The following is a 22,784-nucleotide window of genomic DNA, read 5'->3' as shown; positions in this document are numbered from 1 at the left end:
TAAGTCATGTTCTGTACATGTTAGGATTTTCTACTAATTTAACATATACATTTAAAACACTGTAAAACAGTACTTAACATTATATATTACGTAAGTCATTTAACAACCCCAAAAATAAATGTTTTAAACTATATGTTTCTTATTTTTCACTCTATAATACAGCATAATTCACCTATTAAGTGGATAACCTTCACCAACTAATTTAACCTCTTCAGCGAAACTGAGATACTAAACATCTACTTCTCAGGATTGTTAAAAAGATATAAAAACATACTGTGTCCCAAAGTACCTAGCTAGTCCCAGCTACTCAAGAGTAGCACTGAAAACCAGCTACAGAAAGCATTCAATACATCCATATACTAACTGCTTACACATAATTTATGAAGCAAATTAAATATAAAATAAAATGTAACAAGTTCAAATACCTACCAATGACAAGTCATCCCGACCATAGTCGAGGGCCGCAATCATCACCTGTTCATATATGATCCAAACTAGGTACACAGAGGAAAAAACTGAATTTAATATAAAAATCTCAGAACAGAAATTAGATAATGAATTCTTCCTTTTTCTGATATTTTAAAGAACATTACTTATAACTAAAAATTGATTTATTGTATTACATCTGGAATTAAGGAAAGAAAGCATCCTTATGTTTTCAGCAATGCAAAATATTTTAATATAAGGTAAAAAAAAACTCTAATTATTTAATACTTTTACTATTTCAAAAGATCATTATGAAATACATTTTGACCTGACCAGGACTACAGCCTTGTGAGCTTTAAAACAAAAATGCCTATTTGATAGCTTCACTACTACCAACAATTTTAAGTGCTTCTCAAAATAAAGTTGTCATTAAGACTTCCTAAGAAGTTTTTTAAAAAGTAACAATCATAGAGAGATTGATATAAACAGCAGAAAAAACATAATAATTTTATTTTAAAAAAACTAAGAACTATAAATGAAACATGTGCTGAGCATGAACACAATAAATTTAAAAACTTACTATCATCTCCAAGCTTAGAAGCATATTCATTAATTAATTCCTCTCCAACTTCCACGATTTGCTCACTATTTCTTGAGTTTTCTTCTCTCCATTTTCTCATTTTATCTCGCATTTCTGAAAAAAAAATGCTTGCGATTACATATATATATTTGATTAACGTCAAACAGTTGACAAGATGAAATCAACTTTTTAAGAAAATACACTCACACTAATGTAAAAGTCTACGGTATCTCAAATTTCATAAAGCAGAAAATCAATTTAGCAAGAGCAACAGATCCTTTGGAACAGCGCTCCCCAGCCTCTTTGGCATCAGGGAGCGGTTTCCTGGAAGACAGTTTTTCCAGGGACGGGGGAGGGGGATGGTTCAGGCGGTAGGTAATGTGAGTGATGGGGAGCAGCAGATGAAGCTTTGCTCACTCACCCACCATTCACCTCCTGCTGTGTGGCCTGGTTTCTAACAGGCCGAGGACAGGGAGTTGGGGACCCCTGCTTTAGAAGACTGAAAATGCATTACAACTGATATTACAACTATCTTTAAAAGTAGTGTGTGGCATGGGTCTGCTACAAAGATCCTCTATCCCTTTAAGCAACTATGGATCATAGCTCTTTTGGGTTACAATGTTCAGAATTTGATAAAAGCTAAGGATTATTTCCTCTGAAAAACAAATAAAATTATACATTGAAATCTCAAAAATTCAAGGTGCTCCTGAAGTTTACCCATTGACTCAAGAATATAAAATTTTCAAAATCAGGGTATCATATTAGGCTATCAGCTCTGAAGAAGCATTCATCACAAAACTCTCTTAATAACAACATTACTACAATAGTCCATATAATATATAAAGATACACAATTACACAGGGAAATAAAAGAAAGAAATAGGACAAAGGAAATCTTATGATTATACATAAAGAAAAAAATGAATAATGTAATGTAAGGTCAAAGGCACTAGCAAACAACAAAAGTTGAGAGAACTTTTCATATTAATAGGAACTCTGGGGTTTCAAAGAACAGCATTTTGACAACAGCAGAAATAATAACTGGGGTGGGGGAGTACCTAACCCAGAAAAAAGATCCCTTTTTTATATGGCTAAGGTAGAATTAACTGTCCAGTTCACCAATTACATACATGCTTTCTTACTCTTACCTCCTGAAAATCTTACATATTCATCTGAAGTACTACCTTCTTCCTTCTGTTGACATACATGTTGTACAGATTTAAATAGTTGAATTAAGTTGTTGTTGAACACAAGAGTTAAATAAACAATATGCTATGCTTCTACAGAATATATCTAAGAGAAGCATATGGGATTTTCACTACCTTTATATGCATTATCTGAGTCCCTACAGTTCAGTCTACAAAAGAAAACAAAAATCATCATAAGATGAAAACAGACCCTAAGTGAATTTACAACTACGGTCTTAGAAAATCATTACAAATTAACATAGTTAATTCCTTCTACTGAAACCTAGAAATCACCTTGACTCACTCTGCACAGGAAGTAACTTGAATTGAATCTTAAAGGTTGAAGAGGAATTGAGCAGGCAAACAAAAAAGTAGGTTATTCACACCCCACAGGTTAAGGGCTCAGTCTCACAAGACTGCCCCCACTTCAGAAACCAACACAAGTCAGGGATACCCATACTTCTGAGCAAGTCGTTACAAAATCAGGGGTTCCTTTCTACAATTCCCTCATCCAGTTTGATACTTGCTAGAGTGGCTGAAAGAACTCAGGAAAGTGCTTCACTTACTATTACTGGTTTTTTATAAAGGATACAACTCAGGAAACAACCAAATGGAAGAGATACACAGAGCAAAGAGTTGGGGGTGGGAGGGGTTTTTGGGGGGCATAGGAGTACCCTCTCTGAGTCAGTCACCATCCAAGCATCTTGATGTATCCACCAACCAAGAAGTTCTACAAACCCTGAAATTTAGGGGCTTTTATGAAGGTTTCAGTCTGTAGGCATGATTGATTAGATCCTTAGACACTGGCTATTAACTCAATCACCAGATCCTCTCCCCTCCCAGCTGATATTAGAACTCCTAATATCAGATAATTTATGTAAAGCACTTCATAAAATATAAAGTGCTACAAAAATTTTAATTAGCATTTACTGAGAGCTATTTTTTGACTCTCACCACTATGCTGGTCATTGCAAGCACTGAGAAGATTTGTGTGTGTAAAGAATGTAAACAAGTAATTAAAATATGAGGGGTGTTTGTAAATTAACTATACTTCAATGAAAAAAATATGATGGGTGACATTAATAAGGTTCATTAAAAACTCTAACTATCCTCCAGTTATAATCAAAGAATTTCTTTCTGCAAAAAATACTAATGATGCCCCTGGCATTTGAGAAGCTCTTGGCCAACAGGCCTCAGCAGCTAGCTCTTGGTTAATTGTTTCCATTATTTGTTACATTTTAAAGTCAGTTGTGTTTGCATGCAAACCAGTTCGTGGCAGTTAAACTTAATGTAATTATATAGTATAATTAAATATTACAAAAGCCAAAAAAAACTTGAGTGCAAAAGATATCGACTTTTTCTATAAAACAAAGCTGTATGCTTTAAAAAGAGTCCACAAAGGTAAAGAGCTTTCAAAAACTGCTGTTATATTAAGGTGACTCAATTAAAAATAAGAGGAAAATAATAAAAATCTACAGGACTTGTGCACTGAAGCTGCTATACAAGGGTCTTTATGTTCTTGTCCGATGTTGCAGAAAGCAAAGTTAAAAATGGTTTATTAAAGATGACAGGGAATTTCAATCAGGAGATCCCTATCAAAGAAAAAGCCCTGCCCTATATCAAAAGTCCATTTAAAATGTTAAGTTTAACAAAAGGAGTCACTGATTTTTTTTTCTTTTTTTTTTAAATAGGAAAGTGGCTCCCAACTATCTACAAAATAAAGTCCAAACTCCTTAGGCTAGTATTCAAGGCACCAACCTACCTCTTCAGCTCTTACCTTGCAAAAATGACCTTCACTAAATATTTATATACCCATAAATATTAACCTTTAGCGCAGAAGTGAAATCTCAGGGTACATGCCATGAGACCTGGGACCCTGCCTATCTTTTTCAGCACTGTATCCTTAAGAACTGGAACAGCAGCTGGCACAAAGTACTCAAATATATGTTTAACTAACATGTCATTTAGCATATAGGCTAATAATTAAAGCTAGGTGTGGATGATTACCCACAGAAGACATTCAACCATTTTAGAGCTCTTCGAAGCTGATGGGACCTTTGAACCAACTTTCCCCCAGAAATATGTACATGTTTAAAAACACACTCAATTTTGCGTATTATTTCAGGAAAGTCACAGACCACATAACACCTATGCCTGCATCAGTTAGAAGTCTGTTGAACTCAGGATTAATCACCACCAATAACAGATTAAGAAGAGAGCTAAGGAAAGAACCACTGGGGACATCAAAAATTAAGGAGCAAATGGATGTAGAGAACACAACAAACTTCTGAAAAGTAAAAAGAGAGCCTTAATGCTATTAAGAAACCAACGAAAGAATTTTTCATAGAGGGAATGACCTGCAATGACAAATGTAGTAAAGATGTACAAAACAGATACATTAGACCTGGCATTAGATCTCCCTAGAAATCTTACTGGACTAATAGAGCATGGAAACCAAATTGTGGTTGTTTAAAGGACTGAATAAAAAGAGAAGTAGAGACAGTGAGCATATACAACTAAACTCCCCTCAAACATTTTTAATAAATATTTTTTCAACAAATATTCATTTAATGCCTATTATAGGCCAGGCACTGTGCAAGGCATCCTATCCATATTCTGCCCAAATACCCTATTCTCAACAAACTTGACTATACCCTCCTTCAATTCTTTCCCACCTCCAAACTCCTCTATATAATAAACATCAATAACTTTCAACTGGCTGATAAACCATATACCTACTTTTTTATAGAGCCCAATAGAGACTAAGAGAGTGTTAAATTTAGTATATGTCTTTTATAAATATGTGATAAATTTTCCTATCACAAGAATCACACTACTCTTTGAACTAACCATTTCCAGTACTTTAATTCATGACGCTATTCAATGGAATTCTTAAAGGACACAGGTCAACTGACATTCCCGCTCCTCCAATATCTAAACAAAAAAACTACCCCGAGGGTCCTCCCATCATCCTCTTGTTACCAAAAGTCTCTGGAAGAAAAATCTACAATACTCTTTTCCTAAAAGTCTCCTAAAATAGAATTTTAATTCTACTCATTAATTACATTAATTAAAATGAGCAAACTATATTCTATTTGCTAAGTGAGTTGCCTAAGTCTAAGATACTAAAAAAAAATCACTCCAACACTAAGAAAATTACTTATAGTATTTTTTGTGATGATTTAAAAAATTTTTTAATCCTACTAACAATTCATTTAGTCAACAGATTACTGAGTTCCCCCAATATGCCATGCACTAGAACAAGACAGGCCTGGTCCCTCTTCATTCTAGAAGAGAGAAAATTTTTAAACTTATCACAATTGGGTAAGTACTTCAATAGTATGAGGACCCATAGTTAAAGGACCAGGGGTAAGTTTTGTTACTTGTTTTTGTTGTCTTTTCTCTTTTAAATTTTGGTGGCGGGATGGAGTACGGGCAGGGGTAGAGTGGTCAAGGAAGGCTCTCTCAAGTTTGTGACCATTGAGGGGAATTCCGAGAAATGATGAAAGTATAGTCAGTAGAGCAGAGTATAAGAGTAGAACCAGGAGGGAACACTCCTATCAGAAGGAATAGCTTGTATCCAGTCTTAAGACTAGAGGAGCATCACACATTTAGGGAATTCAACAAAAGCCAGCATGGCCAGCTCATAGAGCAAGGGGAAGAGTAGCTTAAGATAAAGCTGGAGACACAGGCAGGAACCAGATCATCTTTTTATATGTATTTAATAGTTTAAAAGCACTTTAACATGTTTTCCCTTTTGTTCCTCAACAAACTTGTGAAGTAGTTATTATTGATTAATCTAAATCTAATTATGTCACTCATCTTTAGAATGTCCACAGGGTAAGGTCCAAGTTACTTAAATTACCTTGTCTTCTGGTAGTTACACACCTACTCATTCCCTACCATTCTACACAACACTATCATCTAAGAAACTTATTTTGAACATACCTTCAAAATAGCACCTTCGAAAAACAATGAAATATTTGAAACATTTCTTAAAAGCATTAAAAATAACAGCCACGTATCTACTGAAGGAATATACCCTGACACAAGCCTTTTAAAACCATTTTACAAGTCTGTCTTTCTCCATTTGACTATGAACTCCCTGAAGGTAGGGACTTGTGTTACTTAATTTGCTGTCTCCAAGATCTAGCACTGTGAACTTAATACTTTTAATATAATGGATTCCCCAGTACAGGTAGAAACACTGCGGTTCACAGTGTGCTAGAAGCCACAAAAACAATAATAAATCACTGAATTCACTTCCAGTATAGAAGAATTTTACCTTTTCCCATTATTGTTTTCAACTTTGTAATACTGGAAAGATTTAATCACCACTGAACAATCAACATAGTTTTCAGTCCACGTGTTATCAGGCCATTGTTTAAATATCCGAACAAATAAGCTACCGAAGTCTACTGTGAAATGTTGGGAATATAAATTTCGATTACACAAATTTCATGCCTTAGAGAAACTCAAGGCTCTTCTCTTAAGCATGCATGCCTCCCACGAAAGTTCTTAAGAAAGGAAAATCTCTTACAGAACTCTTCCAAAGTTTGGCTGCTTCCAAATTTAAAGACAAACTCCACCTCAGATTAAACCAGAGGTACTTCCCCTTCAGAAAAGGAATTACTGGTAGGGAATAAGAAGGAAGTCGTGTGTGTAAATGTGTTTTGAGGGGGAGTGGGACACGGAATAATTAACAAGGGGAGAAATCAGAAACCCAGTTTTGAAGAGAGAATGAAATGTAAACTGGCATGTAAAAGAACCAGATATGTTCACGGGTCTTCCACACACTTTTACTACACAGAATTGTAACCCTTACAGAGCACTTCAAAGGCCTGTACAAGCCATGTATTTCTCGGCTGCAAAGACGCTTCTGCAGGCAACTATCCCGCCTCCTCCGCGCCGCCCAGCAGCCAGAGGAAACGTACGACAACCCTAGCCCCAGGTCCCGGCCGCCTTACAATGGAAGCTACCCTGGGCCGTTGGACTGGCGCGGAGGTAGGATGGTCGGTCAGCCTATTGGCGCAAGACGTGGGGAACACCGCAGACCCCAGTCGGTGGCCGGGCCAAGGAAGGGGTCAGCCTCAACCTCCACCTCAGCCACCACCACAGCTCTGCCGGTCCAATGCCGAAGAGAGACCGGAAAATCCCGCTCTCCGAGGGCAGCAGGTACTCCCGAACGGCTTCCCACGGCTTTTGGTCTTTCCGCGCCCGCCCCGGCAGCAGTTACCTTCCCATGTGACATCGTAAAGCTCTGAGACCTTCGCCATCTTCTCAGAACCTTGAGGAAACCGGGCGAGAGGGCGGGGAGACATGGTCACAAGACCCGAGACCAGGCGGGGGCGAATTACGACGCTATTTCTCATTGGCCAAGAGGGCGGAGGGGGCGGGATCCGCCGCACACGTGCACGCGGCTCTGCCGAGGGGCAGTCGGGAAAGGGGGCGGGACGAGCTGGGAGGTGCGCCGCACAGAAGGTCTGTCAGGACGCGGGGGCGGAGCCACTGGAGCCGGAGCCGCAGGACCCGGAGCCGCAGGCGCCGGTTTGGGGTGAGATGTCAGTTTTACCGTGGATTCTTAACAAATTCTGGGTCTTTAATGTATGCCACTCCCGGCTTTTCACTTTTTTCTACATAGGTGTATTCATTCTCTTCCCACTCCCTAATCGGTACCTTGTTCTCTTCATGACCTGCTGCAATGCAACGTTCTGCGGGGAAACCGTTATCTGTCCCCAACTTTCCTCCTTCCGTGATGGGATTCGCATTCGATTTCCTTTTTCATGTTCGGCTGAACTGATACACTTCAAAAATTTCTGGTTAAACCTCTTTGAGGAACTAAGCATAATTCTGCTTTGCAAGTTATGTTCCTGTGGCCAAGGACTTCTTTATGTTCACATGAATGGTTTCGTGCCAATCCAAACCCTTAGTTAGCGCTCCCCGTGGATCACTGTCTGCTTGCCACTCTATTTTTTAAACTCCATAAAAGCAGCCGACATGTAAATGATTATAAGTAGATGAATTAATCACAGCCTCTACACTTCGCTTCTCTTTATTCGCACGGGGGAGCCTCCAGGCTAATTGCTTTCAGAAACCTTTGGACCTGGTTGGATAGAGCTAGGGGAAAAAATACCTGGAGTGGAAGCAAAAAAAATGAGGGTCATAAGGGTATATTTAGTATTTGAAGCAATGAGAACATAAAAATGTAAAGGGGGAATATGTAAAGTGAAGAAAGAAGGCTAAAAATTCCTGCATAACACATATACTTAAGGGTCAGTGAAGAAGAGAAAATCAACATGAGGAAAAAGGAAAACAGAGAGTTCATATCCCACATGCCAAAGGAGTAGAGTTAAAAAGAAAAGAAAAGGAACTATCAGTGGCACCTGCCCAAGGGAAGTCGCATAAGGATAGAAAAGACTACTGAATTTATAAACTTGGATTAGATTCTGAATGAAGTTCATTCTCTCTAGACTAGACAGACCTTTTAAAACAAACCCTTCATTCAAAAAAATTAAAAATCCTCCACTCAGAAATTCACATATTCTAATACTTCAGTAAAACAACCTGGTGTAATGGAAAGAACAAGAACTCTGTCAGACCTGAATCCAGGCTCCACCATTTAGTAGCTGCTTGACAGTTAGCCTATGTATCTCTGAGCATAGGAGTTGATCAGATATAGAAAGAAACTAATCATATCGATATAAAAAGAAAATATCTCCCTTGAATTGTTATCAAGACTAAAAGAGACACTGCATGACACTCTTATGGAAGTAGCAGTCCTGTGGCTATAAATACTGTTTATATGTTGATGATGCCCAAATGCATAAAATCCAGCAGTCCTACTTCTCCCGTGAAACCCAGTTCTACTTTCTTGACATGTTCATTTAGATGCCTAAAATGTATCTCAAAGTTAACATCTCCCAAACAGAAGTCTGGATTCCTGCCACCATGCCCCCCAACTTACTCTTCCCCATCGGAACTAAAATTCTAGGAAGTATCATTGATTCCCTTCTTTGCCAAGCCCCCTATATCCAGTCTATTAGCAAATTCTGTATTGTATGCTTCCAAAACTTTCCCCAAATCCATCTATTTTTTTCATCTCCACTGCTGCTACCTTAATAGAAGCCACAACCATCTCTCACCTGAATGGCTGTCATAGTCTTGTAACCTTCTTAGTTTCATTCTTGCTGTGTAAAAAATCTATTTTCTATACAGCGATCCTACTGGTCTTAAAAAAAAAAAAGGCCACAGAAGTCCTCTGCTTACAGCTTTCAAATGGCTCCCCTGGCAGTAAAAATATACTCTAAACACTTTACCATGATTTACTTCATCTCCTACCATTCTGTCTCTTTTCACTAGATACCTGCCATTCTCACCTATTTCTATTTCTCAACCATGGCAAACTCCTATTTGCCTTAGGTCTGGCATTTATCCAGAGTGTGTGAAAGCCCAAGAAATTGTCTTTTAATGACTTACAATGGGCATAACGAATACAACTAATTGAGGGAGTAAATATTTTTTACTCACTTTAACTAAATGCCCTTGTATTGGGTTGGCCAAAAGGTTCGTTCGGTTTTTTCCATAAGGTGGCTCTAGTAGCACTTAGTTGTCTTTAACTTCATTGAAAGAATTTTGTTAGATTGCACATGACAGCTGTCACATCAGCGTGCATTTTAAAAAAGACTTATCAAAATAGATGAATTTTTTTGTAGCCATTTTAACATTGAAGATGGAAGGGAAAAAGCAACATTTTTGGCATATTATTTCAAAAAGGTAAAAACACAACTGAAACGCAAAAAAAAAAAAAAAAAAGATTTGTGCAGTGTATGGAGAAGGTACTGTGAGTGGTTGAAAATGTCAAAAGTGGTTTGCGAAGTTTCGTGCTGGAGATTTCTCACTGGATGATGCTCCACGGGCAGGTAGACCCATTGAAGTTGATAGCGATCAAATTGAGACATTAATTGAGAACAATCAGTGTTATACCACGGCGAAGATAGCCGACATACTCAAAATATCCAAATCAAGCGTTGAAAATCATTTGCACCCGCCTGGTTATGTTCATCTCTTTGATGGTTGGGTTCCATGTAAGTTAAGCGAAGAAAAACTTCTTGACCATATTTCCGCATGTGATTCTCTACTTAAACGTAATGAAAACGTTCCGTTTTAAAACAAATTGCGACAGGCGATGAAAAGTGGATACTGTACAAGAGCGTGGAACAGAAGAGATTGTGAGGCAAGCAAAATGAACCACCAACAACCACACCAAAGGCCGGTCTTCATCCAATGAAGGTGATGTTGTGTATATGCTGGGATTGGAAGGGAGTCCTCTATTATGAGCTCCTTCCAGAAAACCAAATGATTAATTCCAAAAATTAGTGCTCCCAGATAGACCAACTGAAATCAGCACTAGAAAAAAAGCATTCGGAATTAGGCAACAGAAAACGCATAACCTTCCATCAGGATAACGCAAGACTGCATGTTTCTTTGATCACCAGGCAAAAACTTAGCTTGGCTGGGAAGTTCTCATTCATCTGCCTATTCACCAAACATTGTACCTTCAGATTTCCATTTATTTTGGTCTTTACAAAATTCTCTTAATGGAAAAAATTTCAATTCCCTGGAAGACTGTAAGAGGCACCTAGAACAGTTCTTTGCTCAAAAAGATAAAAAGTATTGGGAAGATGAAATTATGAAGTTGCCTGAAAAATGGCAGAAGGTAGTGGAACAAAAGGGTGAATACTTTGTTCAATAAAAGTCTTGGTGAAAATGAAAAAAATGAAAAATGTTTTTTATTTTTACTTAAAATCCGAAGGCACTTTTTGGGCAACCCAATAGCTGGCTACTGTTGTCTGTCAGGCAATAAACCATATGACATAAGGTTAAAAGAGGTCAATATCAGAGTTTTTGAGCTGGAAACTAGAATAATTTTGTTTTAGACCTGGAAGGAACTTATGATTCTTTAGAACAGTATTTGTCAAACTTTTTTGCCTACATCTTATATTAAGGGATACACTATATATCACACTGTGCATAGAGATATTTAAAACTGAAACAAAGTTTGCAAACAAGCCTTTTACTGTGTCTTGTTCTCTATATTTTCTATTCAAATTAAGTCAATTCCATTTTACTCTGTAAAAATATTAGTTGTGACCCACAAACGGGGTAATGACCCATATTTTGAAAAACACTAATGAACATTGTACGCATTTCCTAATATGAGGCCCTGAAATGAAATTATTTGCTCAGGTTCTTACTACTAGTCGGTTAAAAAGATGGACAATTCATAGGGTGGAGATGAGATGTTTAGTTCATAGGTGAAAGATGAAATATTTACAGGAAAAATGTTTGTCACCAATAGTACTCTCTGAAGCGAGGACAGTGACTATGCATATTTTATAACATTTCAGATGTCCAGAAAACTTGCTTTCCTCAGACACACTCAGGAAAAAACTGGCATGTCAGTGACAAAACTTCTGTATTCTTCTTTAACATTTTATAATGTAATAATAAAGTAAATTTTAAAATACCTTCTATAGATAAAACCATAACCTTGGCAACATAAACATCAAGCATACTTTCTGTAAAGCCACCTTTACAAATGTTCTCAAAGTTTTACCTCTCACCTTCTCATTCCTTTCAAAAAGAAGAGTTTTCATTCGTGCATCTTAAAAATATTTAATCCACTTTATCTGATTGAACAACTGCCCAATATTGGTGACAAATATCAGGAAACTATCCCAGCAGCCAAATAGTAGATTATGCCATGTCCAACACCATGGAAATTACTATTTCATTAATTATCTCAACAGCAGAATGAAAAAGGCACATGAATGTGATCTATTATATGCTTTTTGTAATGTGACGCTATCTTATGATTTCCACTTTGTCCTACAAAATCATGTTTGAATAGTTAGAATAACAATACATCAAAATGAATTAGGGTCAAAAATGGATAACTTTGAATAATCCCACATTTTCTTTGAGATGGGATAAGTTTTGATTATTTATCAAGCCAGATTGGCCCACAAAGCTTTTTAGAATGCTTATTTTTTATGGTCATGGTTTACTTAATTAATGTCTTAAGACATTATGAAAGACTAAAGCAACTTCTTAAATTTAATAAGCCTTATGGCTTTTATAAAATGGACATTATTTAACAGGACAAAGCATAATACCATGTTAATTGATTTTTGCAATATTCAACATAGTCATCAAATCATTTATTTAGAATCTACTGGCTGCTTTGTTCTGTCTTAATCATAGTGAATTCAAATATCCTACATTATGTAGCACAGTTTATAATCTCAATTTTCTACTCTGATATCCATCAAAATAAATTGGTCTACTACAACTCTCATATAAAATTCATCATAGCTTTTAAATCATGTTATTGTTTCTAATTAGTGAATCATAACTATAATCCCTTTGTGTTTAAGGGAAAATATTACTTATTTCATCTTCATTCCTTCCATGTCAATATATATATATTTTTTTTTCGTTTTTTTTTTTTTTTTTTTTTGCGGTACGCGGGCCTCTCACCGTTGTGGCCTCTCCCGTTGCAGAGCACAGGCTCCGGATGCGCAGGCCCAGCGGCCATGGCTCACGGGCCCAGCCGCTCCATGGCATGTGGGATCTTCCCGGATCGGGGCACGAACCCGTGTCCCCTGCATCGGCAGGCGGACTCTCAACCACTGTGCCACCAGGGAAGCCCATGTCAATATATTTTTACTGTGACACGTTCACATTTGGAAGGAAGTTTTCCTTAGAGGTTTATTTACCAAAAGCCAGATTAATATAGAGTTGTTTTAGGAACCTTATGAACATTGTTTTTTATTACATTTTTAAAAGGTTTTGTAATTTAATACATTCCCACAAAACCCAAGAGCCTATGCCTCTGTTACTGGCACAACCATAGCATTTAGGCGCTTCTAGTTCTTTCAAGTCTGCCGTCATTTGCAATATATATGTTATAAAATATGCCAGCCATTCATTTCACATCCAATTATATTATTTTAAAAAGCAAAGGAAAGTCTCTGGGAAAGATTTCCAGTGAAATCACTTAGGTCTTTCACAGTAGAATTCACAAACTGATAATTACTCCCCTGTGCCATAGTTGTAAGAATGAAGAGGAAAGTACATCCAGAAAGAGTACACCCAGAATTTCTCCTAGATGGGCAATAAATTAGAGCTATTCTTTTTGAGATTTATAACCATACTTGAAAGTCCACTTTTTCAAACAATATTTATTTAATTTCCCCAAAGTGCATTTTATGTTCTGATATACACATACATCTGTGCAAATGTAACAGTCCTTTTGCAAAAATGTGTTTTCGTAAACATTCCTTTTGGGTACCAAACATCTGGGAGTCTCTATGTACTATTACTGTGATTTGATGGTCTCTGGAGCTCATCTAGACTCCATTTTCTGCAATAGAACTATAACTGAATTCTTTACTTGAAAAACGTTCTTAAGAGTATGTATTCACAATAAACAAAACTCACACAAAAATATACTGAATGTTAACTTATGCATTTATTATTACATATTATTCTGTTGCAGATGTAATTTTCATTCTTCACCTATCCCTCTCTTTAGTGGTTTGATTTGCTCAGATCTGTAGTTCTGAGGTATATTACCCTTGCCACCAGGCCACAAGGTCATCTTTACTGGTTATCTTTTTCTTTGTAAGGTCATGCTGACCACTCTTGGCTAAAGTTGGCTTAAAGGCCAATAATATGGCCACACTGGGCATAATGTGGCCATATTATCCTTAAGATGGTAAATCATGTGCTTTTTTACATATAGGAGGGCTTATTTAATCAACCTCATGGATTTACTTGGGAAAGAGACTTGTTTCCTGGCAGAATGTCTCTAAGAAGACTGCCCACCCCCTAAATCCATTCCACCAACCACATCCAGCACCACCTCATTGCTGAGAAAACAGCATATTATCAACTTTTTGAAAACTTTATGTACCATAATTTTTTAAATTGTACTTGCAATTTTTAATCTTAACTATGAAGTAAGGAATAATACAGGTATGCTGCAAAAGCTGCCATTTGGTTCAGATTGCTGCCACCTCACTAGAAATTCTTTCAGCATTATAATATTTTACCTTCATCTGCTCATGATGTTTCTATTATTATTTCTTTTGCATATTTTGCTAATGGGCTTGAACATTTGTCATGTGGGTGGGGTGGGAGCAGAGGGGGAGTGATTTCATTTGATGTAATTTTTCTAGCAATAGCAAGATTATGGAATATTAAACATAACCTCAATCTAATCATAAGAAAACATCAATCAAACCCAAATTGGGAGCCATTCTACAAAAATAACTGATCAGAGTTCATGCTTTTTGAACACTAGCTCTCCTGAATTCCTTGCTTGGCTCCCTATAATAAACACTGCACTTACCTTCACCACAACTCACTGTCATTAGACTGGATTTACTGCACGTGGCTGAGCAGACCCAAGTTTGGTTCAGTAACAAGAGGACTTGGTGATGCAATCAGTCAGCTTCCCAGTGTTGGGAGGAAAAGCGTTGGCATCAGCAGTTGACAATGATTCATTCAAGATGGCAGAATAGAAGGATGTGTGCTCACTCCCTCTTGCGAGAGCACCAGAATCACAACTAACTGCTGAACAATCATCAACAGGAAGACACTGGAACTCACCAAGAAAGGTACCCCACATCCAAAGACAATGCAGAAGCTGCAATGAGATGGTACAAGGGCGCGCAATCACAGTAAAATCAAATCCCATAACTGCTCTGTGAGTGACTCATAAACTGGAGAACAATTATACCACATAAGTCCACCCATTGGTGTGAAGGTTCTGAGCCCCATGTCAGGCTTCCCAACCTGTGGGTCTGGCAATGGGAGGAGGAATTCCCAGAGAATCAGACTTTGAAGGATAGCAGGAATTGATTGCAGTACTTCGACAGGACTGGGGGAAACAGAGACTCCACGCTTGGAGGGAACACACAAAGTAGTGTGCACAACAGGACCCAGAGGGAAGGAGCAGGGACCCCATAGGATATTGAACCAAACCTACCTGCTAGTGTTGGAGGGTCTCCTGCAGAGGCCATGGAGGGGGGGGGTGCTGTGGCCCACTGGGGGGACAAGGACACTGGCAGCAGAAGTTCTGGGAAGTACTCCTTGGCATGAGCCTTCCAAGAGTCGGCCACGAGTCCCATCAAAGAGCCTGTAGCCTCCAGTACTGGGTCGCCTCAGGCCAAACAACCAACAGGGAGGGAACTCAGCCCCACCCATCAGCAGACAAGTGGATTAAAGTTTTACTGAGCTCTACCAACCAGAACAACACCCCGCTTTACACACCACCAGTCCCTTCCATCAGGAAGCTTGCACAAGCCTCTTAGATAGCCTCATCCACCAGAGGTCAGACAGCAGAAACAAGAAGAACTACAATCCTGAAGTCTGTGGAATGAAAACCACATTCGCAGAAAGATAGACAAAATGAAAACACAGAAGACTATGTACCGGGTGAAGGAACAAGACAAAACCCCAGAAAAACAACTAAGTGAAGTGGAGATAGGCAATCTTCCAGAAAAAGAATTCAGAATAATGATAGTGAAGATGATCCAGGACCTCAGAAAAAGAATGAAGGAAAAGATCAAGAAGATGTAAGAAATGTTTAACAAAGACCTACAAAAATTAAAGAACAAACACCTAGAAGAATTAAAGAACAGAAATGAAGAATACAATAACTGAAATGAAAAATATACTAGAAGGAATCAATAGCAGAGTAACTGAGGCAGAAGAATGGATAAGTGACCTGGAAGACAGAATGGTGGAATTCACTGCAGTGGAACAGAATAAAGAAAAAAGAATGAAAAGAAATGAAGACAGCCTGAGAGACCTCTGGGACAACATCAAATGCACCAAAAATCACATTATAGGGGTCCCAGAAGAAGAAGAGAGAGAAGAAAGTTTAGAGAAAATATTTGAAGAGATTGTAGTCAAAAACTTCACTAAAATGGGAAAGAGTATAACCACCGAAGTCCAGGAAGCACAGAGAGTCCCAGGCAGGATAAACCCAAGGAGAAACATGCCAAGACTCATACTAATCAAATTGACAAAAGTTAAAGACAAAGAAAAATTATTAAAAGCAACAAGGGAAAAATGACAAATAATATACAAGGGAACTCCCTTAAGGTTAACAGCTGATTTCTCGGCAGAAACTCTACAAGCCTGAAGGGAGTGGTACAATATATTTCAAGTGATGAAAAGGAAGAAGCTACAACCAATATTACTCTACTCGGCAAGGATCTCACTCAGATTTGATGGAGAAATTAAAACCTTTACAGACAAGCAAAAGCTAAGAGAATTCAGCACCACCGAACAAGCTCTACAACAAATAGTAAAGGAACTTCTCAAGTGGGAAACACAAGAGAAGAAAAGGACCTACAAAAACAAACACAAAACAATTAAGAAAATGGAAATAGGAACATACATATCGATAATTACCTTAAACGTGAATGGATTAAGTGCTCCAGCCAAAAGACACGGGCTCACTGAATGGATACAAAAACAAGGCGCATATATATGCTGTCTACAAGAGACCCAGTTCAGACCTAGGGACACATACAGACTGAAAGTGAGGAAATGGAAAAAGATATTCCATGCAAATGGAAATCAAATGAAATCTGGAAGAGCAATACTCATAGCAGATAAAATAGACTTTAAAATAAAGAATGTTACAAGAGACAAGGAAGGACACTACATAATGATCAAGGGATCAATCCAAGAAGAAGATATAACAATCATATATGTACCCAACATAGGAGCACCTCAATATATAAGGGAAATGCTAACAGCTATAAAAGAGGAAATCGACAGTAACACAATAATAGTGGGGGACTTTACATGTCACGTACACCAATGAACACATCATCCAGAGAGAAAATTAATAAGGAAAGACAAGCTTTAAGTGACACAATAGACCAGATAGATTTGATTGATATTTATAGGATATTACATCCAAAAACAACAGATTACACTTTCTTCTCAAGTGCACACAGAATATTCTCCAGGATAGATCACATTTGGGTCATAAATCAAGCCTCAGTAAATTTAAGAAATTGAAATCATATCAAGCATCTTTTCTAACCACAACACTATGAGATTAGAATAAATTAAAAGGGGAAAATATGTAAACAACAAAAACACATGGAGGCTAAACAATACATTACTAAATAAGAGATCACTGAGGAAATCAAAAAATACCTAGAGACAAATGACAATGAAAACACGATGATCCAAAACCTATGAGATGTGGCAAAAGCAGTTCTAAGAGGGAAGTTTATGGCTATACCAGCCTACCTCAAGAAACAAGAAAAATCTCAAATAAACAATCTAACCTTACACCTAAAGGAACTAGAGAAAGAAGAACAAGCAAAACCCAAAGTTAGTAGAAGAAAAGAAATCATAAAGATCAGAGCAGAAATAAATGAAATAGAAATAAAGGAAATAGCAAAGAACAATAGGCTAAAAGCTGGTTCTTTGATAAGATAAACAAAATTGATAAACCTTTAGCCAGACTCATCATGAAAAAGAGGGGGGAGGACTCAAATCAATAAACTTAGAAATGAAAAAGGAGAAGTTACAATGGACACCGCAGAAATACAAACCATCCTAAGGGACTACTACAAGCAACTCTATGCCAATAAAATGGACAACCTGGAAGAAATGGTCAAATTCTTAGAAAGGTATTACCTTCCAAGACTGAACCAGGAAGAAATAGAAAATATGAGCAGATGGATCACAAGTAATGAAATTGAAACTGTGACTAAAAATCTTCCAATAAACAAAAGTCCAGGACCAGATGGCTTCAAAGTTGAATTCCATCAAATATTTACAGAAGAGCAAACACCCACCCTTCTCAAACTCTCCCAAAACATTGCGGAGGAAGGAACACTCCCAAGCTCATTCTATGAGGTCACCATCACCCTGATACCAAAACCAAACAAAGATACTACAAAGGTAGAAAATTATGGACCAATATAACTGATGAATATAGATGCAAAAATCCTCAACAAAATACTAGAAAACAGAATCCAACAGCACATTAAAAGGATCATACACCATGATCAAGTGGGATTGTTCCCAGGGATGCAAGGATTCTTCAATATATGCAAATCAATCAATGTGATACACCATAGTAAAAAAGTGAAGAATAAAAACCATATAATCATCTCAATAGATGCAGATAAAGCTTTTGACAAAATTCAACACCCATTAATGATAAAAACTCTCCAGAAAGTGGGAAGAGAGTGAAACTACCTCAACATAATAAAGGCCATATATGACAAACCCACAGCAAACATCATTCTCAATGGTGAAAATCTGAAAGCATTTCCTCTAAGATCAGGAACAAGACAAGGATGTCCACTCCAACGACTGTTTTTCAACATAGTTTTGGAAGTCCTAGCCACGGCAATCAGAGAAGAAAAAGAAATAAAAAGAATACAAGTTGGAAAAGAATTAAAACTGTCACTGTTTGCAGATACATCACACTATACATAGATAATACTAAAGATGCCACCTGAAAACTACTACAGCTAATCAATGAATTTGGTAAAGTAGCAGGATACAAAATTAACGCACAGAAATCTCTTGCATTCCTATACACTAAAACGAAAGACCAGAAAGAGAAATTAAGGAAACAATCCCATTTACCACTGCAACAAAAAGAATAAAATGCCTAGGAATAAAGCTACCTAAGGATGTAAAAGACCTGTGTTCAGAAAACTGTAGGACACTGAGGAAAGAAATCAAAGATGACACAAATAGATGGAGAGATATACCATGTTCTTGGATTGGAAAAATCAATATTGTGAAAATGACTATACTACCCAAAGCAATATACAGATTCAATGCAATCCCTATCAAATTAGGAATGGCATTTTTAAAATTTTTAAATTAAATTTTTTTTTATACAGCAGGTTCTTATTAGTCATCAATTTAATACACAACAGTGTATACATGTCAATACCAATCACCCAATTCATCACACCACCATCCCCAACCCCCTGCAGTTTCCCCCCTTGGTTTCCATTTGTTTGTTTTCTACATCTGTGTCTCAACTTCTACCCTGCACACCAGTTCATCTGTACCATTTTTCTAGGTTCCACATACATGTGTTAATATACAGTATTAGTTTTACTCTTTCTGACTTACTTCACTCTGTATTAGTCTCTAGATCCATCCACGTCTCAACAAATGACCCAATTTCGTTCCTTTTTATGGCTGAGTAATATTCCATTGTATATATGTACCACAAATTCTTTATCCATTCATCTGTCAATGGGCATTTAGGTAGCTTCGATGACGTGGCTATTGTATTGTGTTACAGTGAACATTGGGGTGCACACATCTTTTTTAATTATGTTTTTATCTGGTAATATGCTCAGTACTGGGATTGCTGGATCATATGGTAATTCTATTTTTAGTTTTTTAAGGAAACTCCGTACTGTTCTCCATAGTAGCTGTATCAATTTACATTCCCACCAACAGTGCAAGAGGGTTCCCTTTTCTCCACACCCTCTCCAGCATTTGTTGTTTGTACATTTTCTGATGATGCCCATTCTAACTGATGTGAGGTGATACCTCACTGTAGTTTTGATTGGCATTTCTCTAATAATTACTGATGTTGAGCAGCTTTTCATGTACTTCTTGGCCATATGTATGTCTTCTTCAGAGAAATGTCTATTTAGGTCTTCTTATTTTTGGATTGGGTTGTTTGTTTCTTTAATATTGAGCTGCATCAGCTGTTTATACATTTTGGAGATTAATCCTTTGTCTATTGATTCCTTTGCAAATATTTTCTCCCATTCTGAGGGTTGTCTTTTTGTGTTGTTTATAGTTTCCTTTGCTGTGCAAGAGCTTTCAAGTTTCATTTGGTCCCACTTGTTTACTTTTGTTTTAATTTCCATTAGGAGGTGGATCAAAAAAGATCTTGCTGTGATTTATGTCAAAGAGTGTTCTTCCTATGTTTTCCTCTAGGCGTTTTATACCGTCTGGTCTTATATTTAGGTCTCAAATCCATTATGAGTTTATTTTTGTGTATGGTGTTAGGGAGTGTTCTAATTTCATTCTTTTACACGTAGCTGTCGAGTTTCCCCAGCACCATTTATTGAAGAGACTGTCTTTTCTCCATTGTATATCCTTGCCTCATTTGTCATAGATTAGTTGACCATAGGTGCATGGGTTTATCTTTGAGCTTTCTATCTTGTTCCATTGATCTATGTTTCTGTTTTTGTGCCAGTACCATATTGTCTTGATTACTGTAGCTTTGTAGTATAGTCTGAAGTCAGGGAGTCTGATTCCTCCCGCTTCTTTTTTTTTCCCTTAAGACTCCTTGGCTATTTGGGGTCTTTTGTGTCTCCATACAGATTTTAAGATTTTTTGTTCTAGTTCTGTAAAAAATAACATTGGTAATTTGATAAGGATGGCATTGAATCTGTAGGTTGCTTTGGGTAGTATAGTCATTTTCACAATATTGATTCTTCCAATCCAAGAACATGGTATGTCTCTCCATCTGTTGGTGTCATCTTTAATATCTTTCATCAGTATCTTACAGTTTTCTGCATACAGGTCTTTTGCCTCCCTAGGTAGGTTTATTCCTAGGTATTTTATTCTTTTTGCTGCAATGGTAAATGGGAGTGTTTCTTTAATTTCTCTGTCAGATTTTTCATTATTAGTGTATAGGAATACAAGAGATTTCTGTGCATTAATTTTGTATCCTGCAACTTTACCATATTCATTGATTAGCTCTAGTAGTTTTCAGGTGGCATCTTTAGAGTTCTCTATGTATAGTATCATGTCATCTGCAAACAGACAGTTTTACTTCTTCTTTTCCACTTGGTATTCCTTTTATTTCTCTTTCATCTCTGATTGCCATGGCTAGGACTTCCAAAACTATGTTGAATAATAGTGGTGAGAGTGGACATCCTTGTCTTGTTCCTGATCTTAGAAGAAATGCTTTCAGTTTTTTACCATTGAGAATGATGTTTGCTGTGGGTTTTTTGTATATGGCCTTTATTATGTTGAGATAGGATCCCTCTATGCCCACTTTCTGGAGAGTTTTTATCATAGATGGGTGTTGAATTTTGTCAAAAGCTTTTTCTGCATCTATTGAGATGATCATATGGTTTTTCTTCTTCAATTTGTTAATATGGTATATCACATTGATTGATTTGTGTATATTGAAGAACCCTTGCATCCATGGGATAAACCCCACTTAGTCATGGTGTATGATCCTTTTAATGTGCTGTTGGATTCTGTTTGCTAGTATTTTGTTGAGGATTTTTGCATCTGTATTCATCAGTGATATTGGTCTGTAGTGTTCTTTTTTTCTAGTACCTTTGTCTGGTTTTGGTATCAGGGTGATGGTGACCTCATAGAATGAGTTTGGGAGTGCTCCTTCCTCTGCAATATTTTGGAAGAGTTTAAGAAGGATGGGTATTAACTCTTCTCTAAATGTTTGATAGAATTCACCTGTGAAGCCATCTGGTCCTGGACTTTTGTTTGTTGGAAGATTTTTAATCACAGGTTCAATTTCATTACTTGTGATTAGTCTGTTCATATTTTCTATTTCTTCCTGCTTCAGTCTTGGAAGGTTATACCATTCTATGAATTTGTCCATTTCTTCCAGGTTGTCCATATTATTGGCATAGAGTTGCTTGTAGTAGGCTCTTAGGATGCTTTGTATTTCTGCGGTGTCTGTTGTAACTTCTCCTTTTTCATTTCTAATTTTATTGATTTGAGTCCTCTCTCTCTTTTTCTTGATGATTCTAGCTATCATCAAATTTTATCAATTTTGTTTATCTTCTCAACGAACCAGCTTTTAGTTTTATTGATCTTTGCTATTTTTTTCTTTATTTCTGTTTATTTCTGCTCTGATCTTTATGATTTCTTACCTTCTGCTAACTTTGGGGTTTGTTTGTTCTTCTTTCTCTAGTTCTTTTAGGTGTAAGATTAGATTGTTCATTTGAGATTTTTCTTGTTTCTTGAGGTAGGCTGGTATAGCCATAAACTTCCCTCTTAGAACTGCTTTTGCCGCATCCCATAGCTTTTGGATCGTCGTATTTTCATTGTCATTTGTCTCTAGATATATTTTGAGTTCCTCTTTGATTTCTTCAGTGATCTTTTGGTTATTTGGTAACGTATTGTTTAGCCTCCATGTGCTTTTGTTTTTTACTTTTTTTTGCCTGTAATTCATTTATAATCTCATAGCGTTGTGGTCAGTCAAGATGCTTGATATGATCTCCGTTTTCTTAAATTTACTGAGGCTTGATTTGTGACCCAAGACGTGATCTATCCTGGAGAATATTCTGTGTGCACTTGAGAAGTGTAATCTGCTGTTTTTGAATGGAATGTCCTATAAATATCAAATCTATCTGGTCTATTGTGTCATTTAAAGCTTCTGTTTCCTTATTTATTTTCATCTTGGATGATCTATCCATTGGTGTAAGTGAGGTATTAAAGTCCTCCACTATTATTGTGTTACTGTCGATTTCCTCTTTTATAGCTGTTAGCATTTCCCTTATTTATTGAGGTGCTCCTATGTTG

General features: G+C 37.0%; 1 protein-coding gene and 1 long non-coding RNA gene across 6 annotated transcripts in view; one reads left to right on the top strand and one right to left on the bottom strand.

Moving 5' to 3' along the window:
* Nucleotides 1-7,555, bottom strand: part of EMC2 (ER membrane protein complex subunit 2) — a 48,393-nt gene extending 40,838 nt beyond the window's left edge. For 4 of the 5 annotated variants that reach the window (XM_067017999.1, XM_067018000.1, XM_059043510.2 and 1 more), the window contains exons 1-3: nt 7,429-7,526; nt 1,007-1,120; nt 430-494 (exon numbers count right to left, since the gene is read on the bottom strand). In XM_067017999.1, the coding sequence (XP_066874100.1) occupies nt 430-494; nt 1,007-1,120; nt 7,429-7,513 (264 nt within the window). In that variant the 5' untranslated portion in view covers nt 7,514-7,526. Of the gene's footprint in view, nt 1-429; nt 495-1,006; nt 1,121-7,428 lie in introns of all 5 variants that reach the window. The other variant, XM_059043511.2, reaches the window with a different exon arrangement.
* A 73-nt stretch (nt 7,556-7,628) lies between these two features.
* The window catches only part of LOC131744145 (uncharacterized), a 126,205-nt gene continuing 111,049 nt past the window's right edge, over nt 7,629-22,784 (top strand). Inside the window, exon 1 of the long non-coding RNA XR_009332026.2 lies at nt 7,629-7,746. This is a non-coding gene — a long non-coding RNA (uncharacterized lncRNA). The remainder of the gene's footprint in view (nt 7,747-22,784) is intronic.

Source organism: Kogia breviceps, chromosome 17, assembly GCF_026419965.1.
Source record: "Kogia breviceps isolate mKogBre1 chromosome 17, mKogBre1 haplotype 1, whole genome shotgun sequence".
Lineage (NCBI taxonomy): Eukaryota > Metazoa > Chordata > Mammalia > Artiodactyla > Physeteridae > Kogia > Kogia breviceps.
Note: the sequence above shows the minus strand (reverse complement) of the source record. Positions and strands in the feature narration are given on the sequence as shown.